General features: G+C 50.7%; 1 protein-coding gene across 2 annotated transcripts in view; it reads right to left on the bottom strand.

Annotated features, from left to right (window-relative positions):
- Positions 1-12,343, bottom strand: part of LOC105490808 (adenosine deaminase RNA specific B2 (inactive)) — a 525,558-nt gene that overhangs the window by 13,484 nt on the left and 499,731 nt on the right. For both annotated transcript variants that reach the window (XM_071070547.1, XM_011756712.2), the window contains exon 8: positions 5,052-5,233. In XM_071070547.1, coding sequence (XP_070926648.1) covers positions 5,052-5,233 — 182 coding nt within the window. The remainder of the gene's footprint in view (positions 1-5,051; positions 5,234-12,343) is intronic.

The following is a 12,343-nucleotide window of genomic DNA, read 5'->3' as shown; positions in this document are numbered from 1 at the left end:
AGCTCCATTCCCTCATTCCTCCAGGACTCTGCGCCAGTGTCTCCGCCAAACCGAGAGTGCGCCTGACCTATTTATTACAGCTGAGGGTCACTTTTTAATCCTCCTTTTGTCTTGTTTTTTTTTTGACAAAGCACTCATATTTTGTTTGTCCATCTCCCCTGCTGGAATGCAATCACCCTGAGGGGTGGATTTTTGACTGTTTTGTTCACTGCTCTATTCTCAGTGTGGGACTGTGCCCGCCACTTTGTTTATCATCAATACACACTTGCCCAATGATTAAGCAAATGCCTGGATTATGCTGATGAATTTCTCGATGTTGGATACATTTAACGTATTGACAACTGAAGGATTTTCCTGGAGTCAATGATACAATTCTCAGGAGCAATGGGATTAAGTTTGTTGCTTAAATTCTATTGGGAAACAATTCCTTAAGATCGTGGTGGAAACTAAATGAAAATTAATTATTATACAAAATATTTTTAAAAGGATTCTCCAGAAAATGAAAACAAGGTTTTTCAGTAATTTTAAATTTATCATAAGCTATATGTCATCTAATTTGCCTAGAAGGTTCTGTGCTAATCTATAAAAATGTCTCATTAAATAGTTCTTTGTTGACTCTAACTTTTTTAGTTCTCATGAAAAGATATTAGGATTGTTTTTATTTTATTTTATTTTTTGTAGACATGGGGTCTGGCTATGTTGGCCAGGCTGGTCTCAAACTCCTGGCCTCAAGTGATCCTCCCACCTCAGCCTTCCAAAGTGCTGGGATCATAGGCATGAGCCACTGCACTTAGCTAAGACTGCTTTTAGATTATTCTAGCAAGATTTATAATTTTTCTCCACCAAAAATTCCTGCAAGGGCACAGGAGGATAAATTCCTAGCTCCAGTGACTGTAAGATACAGCAGGCTGCTAAAATATTTTTGTAAAGCTTATGTGTTTATGACTAAACATTTGCAAAATTTTTGTAGGTTACTCCATAATAGACCTCTGTTTTAATGTAAAAATAATATGCAAATCACTTACCATCTGGATACAAGAAAATATTTGCTACTGCTTCGCTAATATGTTATTTTGCAAAATACTCTTAATGATCATTAATTTCAGAAATTTCTCCTGAATTAAAGAGGCCTGATACTCCATAGAAGTTTCTTCAACTCAGTGTGATAACATTTTGAAAATCTGGACTCATAAAAAAATATGGACATAAATGGCAACAGAGAGATACTTTGAATGCCAAAAATAGGTAGCATTGGGCAAAATTCATAAGCTAGTATTGGTACACATTTCAGTAAGTATCAAACTTCTTTCTGACAAATGGGGTTACTGTGAAACATGGACACCTGAAAGGGCTTCGGATGCTCCAGCTGGCCATTTTCACGACTCCAGGAACGTGTGTGCTGTGAAGGAAGACAGCCCGTGTTCTCCTCTATTTTATCACCAGCACTGCAATGTTCATCAAATGAACATAAACCAGGAGTCTTAAACAAGTCACGGTTCTAACAATCAATTCTCTGGGTCCATCTCTCAGATTTCATGTTCATTGCCAAGACCTTGAGGTGGGCTATAAAAATAATCACAGTTTTATCTTCAGTGTGGACTAAGAAATTAATCATTGACAACATATCTGTTAAATATGCCATTAACACAAACAACGAATTTATCCTACCCTGATTTTTTTCCCTTTTGTTTTTTGTTTTTTTCCTTGATGAAGAGAAATAAAAATTTAGCCTTGATGTTGAAAGCTCGGAGAAGCATATATCCTCAGCTTGGTGGAACAGGCTGTCAAAGTGGCTCTTTCATCTCACTTTTTCCTAAAAGGATGATTAATCAAAGCATAGATTTTTATTAATTACTGTCCCCATCATTTTGTTCATCTTACTGAATTCACTGAAAAGGACCAAGGGCAAACTCCTTTAGGCTATCTGTACTCAGGAAATAATGCAACTTTTGCTGAAGGATTCAGGGTTTGAGACAGCCTCGAAATGGGCTTCTGGTCCTGGAGTTTTGCCGTAGGTTTAGAGTGGTAAGTGCAGAATTTTTCAAGTATATCCTTCAAGAACGTTAATATGCATCCTGTGACTGTGTGAGTAAGGGTATCTTTTTCAGCTTGGCTGCTTCTTTTTAACTCAGAGCTGATTTAGCCATATCTAAATTGCCCGGCCTCATTCTGCTAATACATCAGCTTCATCTTCTAAGGCAATTCTGCAAACTGACCTTGAGGGAAGCTTCAAGCAAACTTCATTTGCTTATTTGAGGGGGCTTTTTATTATTATCCCTATGCAAGATCTCTTTCTCTTTTGGTGCAAGAAATTCTGATGATTTCCTTTCAAAATTTGCATGATTGGTTTTTAAATGTCCATCAAGAACAATGCAGGGATAGCTTAGGGGTTGCGTGCAGGCAAGATACCAACATTTAGGCTCATTTGCATCTCCAAAATAATAAAAACCAGATTCCCAATAAGCATGTAAATGGAGGTTGAAATATTTAGGCTGCGCTGGCTGTGGTGTGGCAGGTGCCACCTGGGATCAGGAGTAGGCAGGTGCCACCTGGGATCGGAAGCAGACAGGTGTCTCTCGGGCTTGGCCATTATCTGTGCTGCTCAATGATGTTAGGTGGATCTGAATTTCTCTAATTGCGTTTTCTAAAATTCACTGTGTTCACACTTAGGATTCAAAATTCCTGTTTTTATTTATGTTGACATGTTCCCAGATGGACACGATTGAAAATCAGCACTGGGAGACTGGCTGCCGAGGGTGACACGCCAGTGCCCAGGGAGGCAAAACCTGCTCCGTTGATGGTGACTTGGGGAGGACGCGGTTGCATTTGTCGTCTGTATTTCCTTGTGCTGCGCAAACTTAAATAAGCCCTTCACTAGGCGCTGGACACAGAACGAGGATGGTCTAAGGAAAACGCACAGAAAAAGATCACAGGGGCCACTCGTCAAACAGGTGAAAATCCTCTCAGGTTTAACTCTGAAATCTACGAACTGCACTGAGGGCCCGCAGCGCGGGAGCACTTGCTTTGAGTTCCAAACCGGTGATTCCAGGGCTTTTTGGGGCCCACTCCAGAGCAGTTTTTTCTGTTCAACCACAGTGAGTAAGTAGTCGTCACTGTTTTAAGGAAAAATAGGGGAAAGAACCACAGGAAACAGGAAAGCAAGAAAGAGGTTGAGACTGGGTCCAGACTCACTGCAGTGATTGGCCATTTCCACAACGCATAGAGTTGTACGGACTGTGACTTGGAGGCGCACCTTTAGGCCCTCGCCTGCTGGGAGACGGCAGCCAGTGGGTGTCTTGGCAACAACATGGGAGCAGTGGCCACCCCTCCCTTAGCTGTGGCCTCTTGCTGCGAGGCCTGTCTCGCATTGTTAGTTTCTGTGTGATTAGAAACACGGACAACTGCCCTAAGAAACCGCACCACACTGCCCAGAATGCAGAGTGGCACGCTGAAGGAACCGGGGTTTACCGCCAATCGGATCTGAGTTCAAGACCTTGCTCCCTACTGATGAGGGGTTTGGGCGAGGTGTTGAATTTCTGAGTCTCTTCCCATCCCACATTAAGACAACAGAGGGGCTGGGCACCGTGGCTCACGCCTATAATCCCAACACTTTGAGAGGCTGAGACGGGTGGATCACTTGAGCCCAGGAGTTCAGCCTGGCCAACATGGTAAAACCCCATTTCTACCAAAAATACAAAATTTAGCCGGGTGTGATGGTGCATGCCTGTGGTCCCAGCTACTCAGGAACCTGAGGCACACGGATTGTTTGAACCTGGGAGGCGGAGGTTACAGTGAACTGAGATAGCACCACTGCGCTCCAGCCTGGGCGACAGAGAGAGACCCTGTCTCAATAAAAAAATAAAAAGACAGAGATAATAACCTTTGTCATTGGCTGGTGTGAAAATCGAGCAGCACAGTTAGGTGCTTTTCACAAATTATTTATTCCCAGAAAAGCTCCCACTCCTGCCTCCACGAATCCCTGTTTAACCCCGATCTTATCATTTGAGCAGGTTTAGAGTCCTGGGAAGAAATCCTAGGTCCAGTGACTCTCAGCTGCAGCAGGACACCACTCTTTTATCGTCCTGCTTTCTCTTTCCGGTGATTTGGTTTAAGACCTAACCCTGCCAAGCCCATGGTGTCGCGCTCCTTGCTGGGGCACAGCTTTTCTCTGTTCCCCCCACATATCTGCCTGATTCTGCCACAGCGAGGCCCTTCAGAGAGCTCTCCCACTCCAGCGAGGGAGGCCGACTCAAAGACCTGGTGTTCTGCAAGCCCGGCACGAGGCTGGCAGCGATTGGGGAACCCTCCCCCGGCTTCCTGTCCTTCCCGTGAAAGGCAGGGAGTCGCCCCCGGTCAGTGTGTCCTTCACAAAACCCTCCCAAGACCTCTCCCCCGTCTTTCTAGGGCACCTCACAGCTGCCAGGGGACTCTTCATCCTTGCAACTGGCTGTGTGCCAGGCAGCCCGGGCAGGCCCCAGGTAACGTGGGGAAGTGGAGGCTCGGGAGGCTCGGGTCTCTGAGGACATCTGGGCTGTGGGGAACCCTGGTGCGGAGCCGGCCCAGTGCTTGCGGAGTCACCTTGCAGCCTCTGAAGGGTGCGGAGGGCCCGGGGCCCTGGGTCCCGAAGACCCGCTCCGCCGTGTGGGCCTCGTGCCCCCTCTCCCTGCCCCTCCTCGCCCACCTGGCTCTTCCTCAGCATCGCCTCCTGTGGGCGGGCAGGTGGGGCCTCTCGGGTGAGCCCAGCACTAGCGATTCTGTTTTCAGGGCTCCTTTAGACACCGCTGTGAAAAGAGCACCACGACCCATTCTGAAAACAGCATCGTCACACAGTCGTGAATTCACGTCGAGACCTGGCCTGTTGCTATATGCAGAGAGACGCTGAAACCTCTCATCAGTTTTCCTTTTTAAAATCGTAGGACTTTGCCTATTAAATCATAAATTGCCACTAGCCAACATGGGTGCAGTCTGCCGGGGATGGCACCGCCGGGCACAGCTGCGTCTGGCCTGGTGGTGGGAAGGAGGCGGAGGGCCCCCGGGATGGGGGTTCTTACCGCTGAGGAGAGGCCGGTTGTGCCGGTAGGAGGCGGGCAGCTGGCCGACACCCTCCATGCGGTGGCTCATGACGCGTGCGAGGTGGCCCGTGTGGTGCAGGCTGCCCACCACGATGCTCTGCAGGTACACGGGCTCCACGAAGTGGGACAGGAGCGCGCCCTGCAGCCCCAGGACGTTCCACCTGTGGGGAGAGCCAGCGGTCAGCGGGGCCCCAGCCGGGAGCCCAGGGAGCCCGGTCCTCTCCGCCCCTCTGCGGCCTGGTCCTGAGGGCCTGTCACTTTCTCCATCGTGCAGACCTGGGGGGGCTCGCTGGGAGTGCCCCAGACTCAACCCAGCCATCACGGGGGCTCTGGGGACACTGTCGCCTGGGACTGGGCTCCGCGGGCCCCTGTGTGCTAACAAATGCTGCTCCCTTTTCTGAAAATGGGTCGTTAGAGTGGAAGCTGTTAGGTTCTCTCTGGGACTGACAATTAGATTTTTTAAAAAAGATACTCTGTCCCGAAAGTGAATCTGAATTTTTCTTTATATTAGCTGGGAAATATTATAAATGGAATTTGTTTCAGTTTAGGGAAAAATACTTTGTACTCCCTTTGTCCTTAGCAGTCAAAATGACCTAATGTGTTGAAATTACATTAATATATGACCTCGTTTTGGTCTGGGGATGATTTTGGTTTCAGAAGCCCGGATTGGAGATGAACAACAAGGCCATTTTGTTTGAAATAAATATAGCTCTGGGGTGAATGTTTTTGCTTCCTCAAGCAAAAATGCCGAGAGCATTGACAGGTTTTCCCCTTAAATTTGGGTGGCAAGAGTGTGTGTTTTTCAAGGCAACATTCTGTGGTTTCCACTCTAAATAATGTGCTTAAAATCCTACCTCCTTCAGCAGCAAGTGTTATGCAGCTAATTTCTTACATCATTGTTCTTTTCATTAATTAACATTTCTCCACTGTTAGAGCAATTACTGCCGTCCCCGCATGCAGCGTCTCTTTTCATGATTAATAAGGAGTCATTACGTTTCCCTTCCCGAAGCAGTCAATTAACACAGAATTCTTTCCATTAATTACTGAATCTACCTGGAGAGTAATCTTCTCTGAGAACCTGTGACACCAATTGCTTTAAAAAGTTCTCTTTAAATTTTATTCCAAAAACACAAGCAATTTAGCCAGCGATATTAATTTGCCTCAGAAGCATCTCCGTGAATGAGAAACATCTTTTAATCTCATGCAAGAAAAGGCAGCCATCTGGCTGGTGGGGGTTTCGGGGAGCCGCTCTCCCTCTCTCCCTCCGCAAATGCAGGTCATTAAAGTAATGTGCTCATCTACATAAAACTCAAATGGAATATAAAAGGTAATATTTATATACAAACAATTTAGTCCTACAATTTAAACAGTCATTGGTTTTATGAAACATTTACTTCAGTCTATCAGATTTGCATAACTTCATTTAAAAAAATATTGTGGTCATTTCTACAAGTCACGGTGTTTCTCCCAGAAAGTAAGGGAAGGGCTGGCCGCTGGATGCGCGAGCTTCTACCACGGGGGCAAGGTCGGGCGCTCTGAAGGGTAGGACGAGACAGAGGCCACAGAGTGCCTGTCATTGAGGACCTTCATTCCACAGCGTGTCTGCCTGGATGTTGGATGGTCGGAGGCCACAGAGCACCTGTCACCAAGGACCTTCATTCCACAGCGTGTCTGCCTGGATCTCAGACGGTCGGAGGCCACAGAGCGCCTGTCACCAAGGACCTTCATTCCACAGCGTGTCTGCCTGGATCTCGTATGGTCGGAGGCCACAGAGCACCTGTCACCGAGGACCTTCATTCCACAGATTCCACAGCGTGTCTGCCTGGATCTCGGATGGTCGGAGGCCACAGAGCACCTGTCACCAAGGACCTTCATTCCACAGATTCCACAGCGTGTCTGCCTGGATCTCAGATGGTGGCTCTTGAGAGTCAATCTTTTCCTTGATGTTCACTGATAAGTCAGAGAATAGCAACAAATCCTGGGAAAGGAAATTTTTTGTAATTGAGCTTTTCTTTCAGGGAACAATGGCTGTGTTTTCTGTGTTTTTTTTTTTTTTTTTTTTTTTTTAATAGAGACATGGTTTTGCCATATTGCCCAGGTTGGTCTTGAACTCCTGGGCTCAAGCGATCCTCCTACCTCGGCCTCCTTAAGTGCGGGGATTACAAGTGTCAGCCACTGAACCTGGTCTTTGTGTGTTTTTTTTAGACAGGGTCTCACTCTGTCACCCAGGCTGGAGTATGGTGGTGCAAGTGGTGCAGCCGTAGCTCGCTGCAGCCTAATTGCTTTGTATTTGTCATAGAGGCAGAGTCTTGCTGTGTTGCCCAGGCTGGTCTCGAACTCCTGGGCTCAAGCCATCCACCGACCTTGGCCTCCTACAGTGCTGGGATCACAGGCGTGAGTCACCGCGTCCGGCCAATGCCGACGTTTTTGAGGAGCAGTTGAGGGATTTGGCTTGTTCCTTTGACTCTGAGACCAGAGGACAGACCAAAAGCTGGGAGGAGATTCAGCAGTGTGGCCCTCCTCGGGGTGTGAGATGCCCCTCCTCAGATTTGGAGATGCCGGAAAACAAAGCCCAGGAAACACCGGTGTGGGGCCCAGGTCTCCAGGTTCTGTGTCCCAGTGAGCCTGTTAATTCTCAGTCTTAAAATGTCTTATAAATTAAAGCAGGGAAAAGTACATTTCCACCATCTGTGACAAAGCACCTTCTTGAAATAAGCCACCAGTTAAAGAGTAAAATTGGGATTCCTGGAAGAGACGCCTCAGTGTTAGACGCCATCAGAGCAGGGGCTTTGAACAAAACTTCCGGAACGTATGTGTGTGGCTGTGATGCTGCAGGACCGTTGGAAGACAAAGAACTTCTCTATCTGGTTCCCACCTAATAGCCTTTACAATAAAGAGGAAATCAACCTTCTCCTTGACTGGCTACCAGAGTTTAAACTTACTCAGCTAACGTGATCAATAAAACCAAATGTCTTTCTGAATATCAGCTGGAGAATTTTCAGCATTCAGGATTGAATGGAAAAACGCCTCTCCTTTTGTTCAAATAGCCGATATTACTGCAATGTTGACAGAGGGAAAAAACCCATGTCTAGTTTTCAATATAGATAATCCCTAAATAAATATATTTTTGTCCATTTGTCAATCACTGAAATACCACAGATCCGCGGGGAAGGTCTTGGAAAAAGGCTGCCGTTCTTTAGCCGGGAGATGCAACCCGTTCTCTCAGTCCAGGCAGCGGCCTCCAGGCCACAGTGGAAGGAAGGACAGGTCTCTGGTGTGCTGATGACACCTCAGGCTGTCCCTGCAGGCGTGCCGGCGTCAGGCAGGGAACAGGACCGCCCTTGCCTGTTTTGGACGCTTTGGTTTTCCTCTGTGATGTGACCTGTGAGGAGTTACATGAAGCCTGCGGCAAAGTCCTCAGCTACCACCCGGCCTGGCGTCCGCAGCTCTGCAGGGCCGGCTCTCAGGCCTGCTGTGGGATCGTCTGGGAGCTTTGAGGATCTCCAGAGGCCTGGCTGCCCCAGGGATTTTGGTGTGACTGGGGAGTCAGTGCGGCCATCAGCTCTCGCGGTGCCGCCCACGTGATTCTCATGGGAGCCGGGGTTGAGGACGTCGGCAGTGAAGCGGCACATTTGGCACCAACACAGTCAGGTACCAGTTAGGTCATGATGCTGGTCCGCGGGGCCTCCCTTGACCCCTCTCTTGCTGCTCTGAGCGACTGTCTTCTCAGTGGTCCTCAAAGTGGGGTGCCTGGGCCAGCCATGGAGCATCACCTGAGAACTTGATAGAAATGCAGGTTCCTGGCTGCACCCCGGGGTTGCCGGCTCGTGAACTCTGGGGTGGGGCCTGGCGCTCCAAGGAGCCTCCAGGTGGCTCTGAGGCTGCTCAGTTCGAGGCCCACCATCTCTGGGCTGGTTCTAGGGTCACAGTCGCCGTATCTACCTCTCACGGCATTGGAAGAGCACAGGAGACAGATGAATCTCTGGCCGGTCTGGGGGTGACATTTCCCTTCCTCCACACCCCACCCCCAAACCCTGTCTCACACTTTCTTCCTCCCACCTTTTGCCAAGACAGGTAATAAGTCTGCGATGACTCTGCATACAGGCCCCACCCCATTTCCAGGCCACTCAGACCTATTCTGGGGCCTTTCTAGGTGAAAGAGAAGCCAACAGCCTTTTGACTCAATAGCAGGCCTGCTAGGAATTCACCCAGCATCTGCATTCTCGGTGGAATGCCTGATGTACGCATAGGGCCGGTCTTGAAGGGGCTGTTTGTAATTGCAAAGCAGACAAAGCGCGGCAAAACAGAAACGGGAAATCACCTAAGTGCGTCTTAACAGGGAACTGGTTACATAAATGAGGGTGCATTCTTGACACCCTGGCCTGCCTGACCATGGGTCCCACAGCTCCTGTGCCTCTGCGGCGGGCCTGGCTCGCTGGGACGCCCTCAGGGCCAGGAGGCCACAGCTGCCCCATCTGCACCTTCTGCCGCATGGACCCTCTGCCCCTCACCGGCTCCTGCTGGCCTCGACCATCACATCACGTAGGACGCTTGTGACTGCTCTAAAAACACCGGGCTCTCACGCTGTCCCCTCCAAGGTCCCCTCCTTGTGTCCAGCGTCATTATGGCTGCCTCCTGCCGGGCTGCCCCTGCCCTGGCCCTCAGGTGCCTGTGGTTTAAATCTCCTGGCACTGCTGAGCGCCGGTCTGGTGTGCAGATGGAGGTGCCTGAAGCGTAGGAGGAAGCTGATGGACAGTTTGTCCCTTCACCAGCAGCTGTGTTGTGTTCAACGGTGGAGACAACCCATCTGGGCTCTCAGCGACCCCACCCCACAGGCTCTTCCTCAGCGTGACCGGGACACCCACAGGGTGGGCCTGCACCTGCCCTGAGCCTCTGCAGCTTGGGACGTCTCAGCCCGAGGCGGTGGGATGATGCCACCTGGGACTGGGTCCTCTGACCTCCTGGGTGCTCCCTCAGGTCCCGGCTGCCATTCTGCAGAGACTCCTGAGTCCGTGAAGCAGATCCAGGGCCTCCACCCACCCCAGCTGATCTGCCAGGAAAGGGTCCCTGCTGCCTGGGGGCTGCCTCGGCTGGTGCCACGTGGGGATGAAGTGAGCCAGCCCCCGAGCTCAAAGGGAGGGCTTGGGAGTACACGAGGGCCTTGTTGTTTTAGGGCCACCTGCAACAGACTTTAGGTGGCCCTAGGGTTTTGGGGTGGTTTGCTTCACAGCAGGAGACAACTCACCGGAGTCCGTGGCACAGCCTGAGGGGTCTTTGGGCTGCCCGCAGCTTCCCCAGGAGCTCACACAGGTCAGGCCAAGGGGAAGGGAGCACAGTGCACACCCCCAGGCTCTGTGGTCCGATTGCTCGTGTTCCCAAAAATTCACATAGAATCCTCACCTCCCAGAGTGCTCCCCAGCCCCTTCCACCGTGGGAGGACATGGCACAGGGCGCTGTTACCACCTGGGAAGCCTCACCAGACACGGAAACCGCTGGAGCCGAGACCTTGGCCTCCAGCCTCCAGCACCAAGAGGAGCAAATTCCTGTGGCGGACCAGCATGTTCTGCCGCAGTGGCCGGGATGGACCAAGACTGGGTGGACGCCGTCCTGACTGCTGACGTTTGGGGTGTGAGGCATCCGGGGACACAGGGCAGCCCACTGGGGTCAGGTGGGGGCACGGGGCAGCCCGCTGGGGTCAGGTGGGGTCACGGGGCAGCCCGCTGGGGTCAGGTGGGGTCACGGGGCAGCCCGTTGGGGTGAGGTGGGGGCACAGGGCAGCTGGGGTCAGGTGGGGTGGGTGGAATATTCAGCCGCTTCCAATTATTTCCAGTAAATTACTTCCAGGCCGCACATGTCTCATTTCTCTCCTTAAAAACCTATCTGAAAAACACACTTTTTCTTGATACAACTTCTCCAGCCAAGTCTACCTGCAACACGCTGGTAAAACGTAAAATTCCTCAGCACGAGAGCGAAGGCACGTCTCTCCATTCCCGGGTCCTGACGATTCCTCCTCACCTCGGCCACCTGTGCGGGGGCCACGCTTTCCCACTGGGAGGATGGTTTCTGGGACATGCGGCCTCTCCTCTTCGGGCCTGTGCGGTCTGAGAGTCCTGCGGTGGGGCCTCTTGGTTCTGGGGACAGAGGACACTTTCACTCAGCCCGGGGACCTTTGGTTCCTTCTGTGAAGACGGCGGCCATGAGATGACGCCTTGTGACTCAGGCCTCAGCCCTTTGCCTCCATCTCTGTGTCTCCGTGTTGGGTTGGCAGCGTCCACGCTGTCTGGGTCATTGCCGAGCGTCCCAGGTCCCCACTCAGCCCGGCTCGTGTTTTCTCTTGTCCCCTGACTGGAGTTCCAAGTCTTACCTTGCAGATGCTGGGCTTGTCACCCTCTGCCGTCTCCAAGCATCTGGGCAGGGTCCCCCCCAGGAACTGGGCTCTGATCTTGGGAACTGTGGCTGAGGTCAGTGGTGCTGGTGCAGGAGGGCGGAGCCGCGGAGGTCGGTGGTGCTGGTGCAGGAGGGCAGAGCCGCGGCGGCAGCGGGGCTGCGGATTCTTCCATTATTACTTTTTGTGTTTGGTAAGTGTTAGCGAATTGATCACTGCTTCTTTCCTCACTAGAGGTGTTATAAAATGTCACTTAAGGCCAGGTGCGGTGGCTCACCCCTGTAATCCCAGCACTTTGGGAGGCTGAGGTGGGTGGATCACTTGAGGTCAGGAGTTTGAGACCAGCCTGGCCAACATGGCGAAACCCTGTCTCTATTAAAAATACAAAAATTAGCCAGGAGTGGTGGCGGTGCCTGTAGTCCCAGCTACTTGGGAGGCTGAGACAGAGAATCGCTTGAACCTGGGAGGCAGAGGCTGCAGTGAGCCAGGATCGTGCCATTGCATCCCAGCCTGGGTGACAAGAGTGAGACTTCGTCTCAATCTATACAATGCATATTTTAAAAGGAGTAAAAATATTTTTAAACCAGACTGGGGGAACTTTGGGTTCGGTGTTTAAAAGCAGTTCTGTTAGGAAGGACCTGCACTCTGAGATTAGAACAATGAACAACACTCATTTGACCTCAGTGGAGTCAACAAATCATGGAGGAAGGCGTCAGAATTGTTCCCAGGCGGGCCGGGTGGCCAAGAGGAGGCGCGAGAAGCTCTTGCTGAGGGAACATTGAGCCGCCGATCTCTAGGTGGGGGGAGACGGAGCTCTGCACAGGCTAAAATTTAGATTTAGAAATCAGCCAGTGCCATATTCCCCAGAGAGCAGCTGTAATTTCTT

Source organism: Macaca nemestrina, chromosome 9 (assembly GCF_043159975.1).
Source record: "Macaca nemestrina isolate mMacNem1 chromosome 9, mMacNem.hap1, whole genome shotgun sequence".
Classification (NCBI taxonomy): Eukaryota; Metazoa; Chordata; class Mammalia; order Primates; family Cercopithecidae; genus Macaca; species Macaca nemestrina.
Note: the sequence above shows the minus strand (reverse complement) of the source record. Positions and strands in the feature narration are given on the sequence as shown.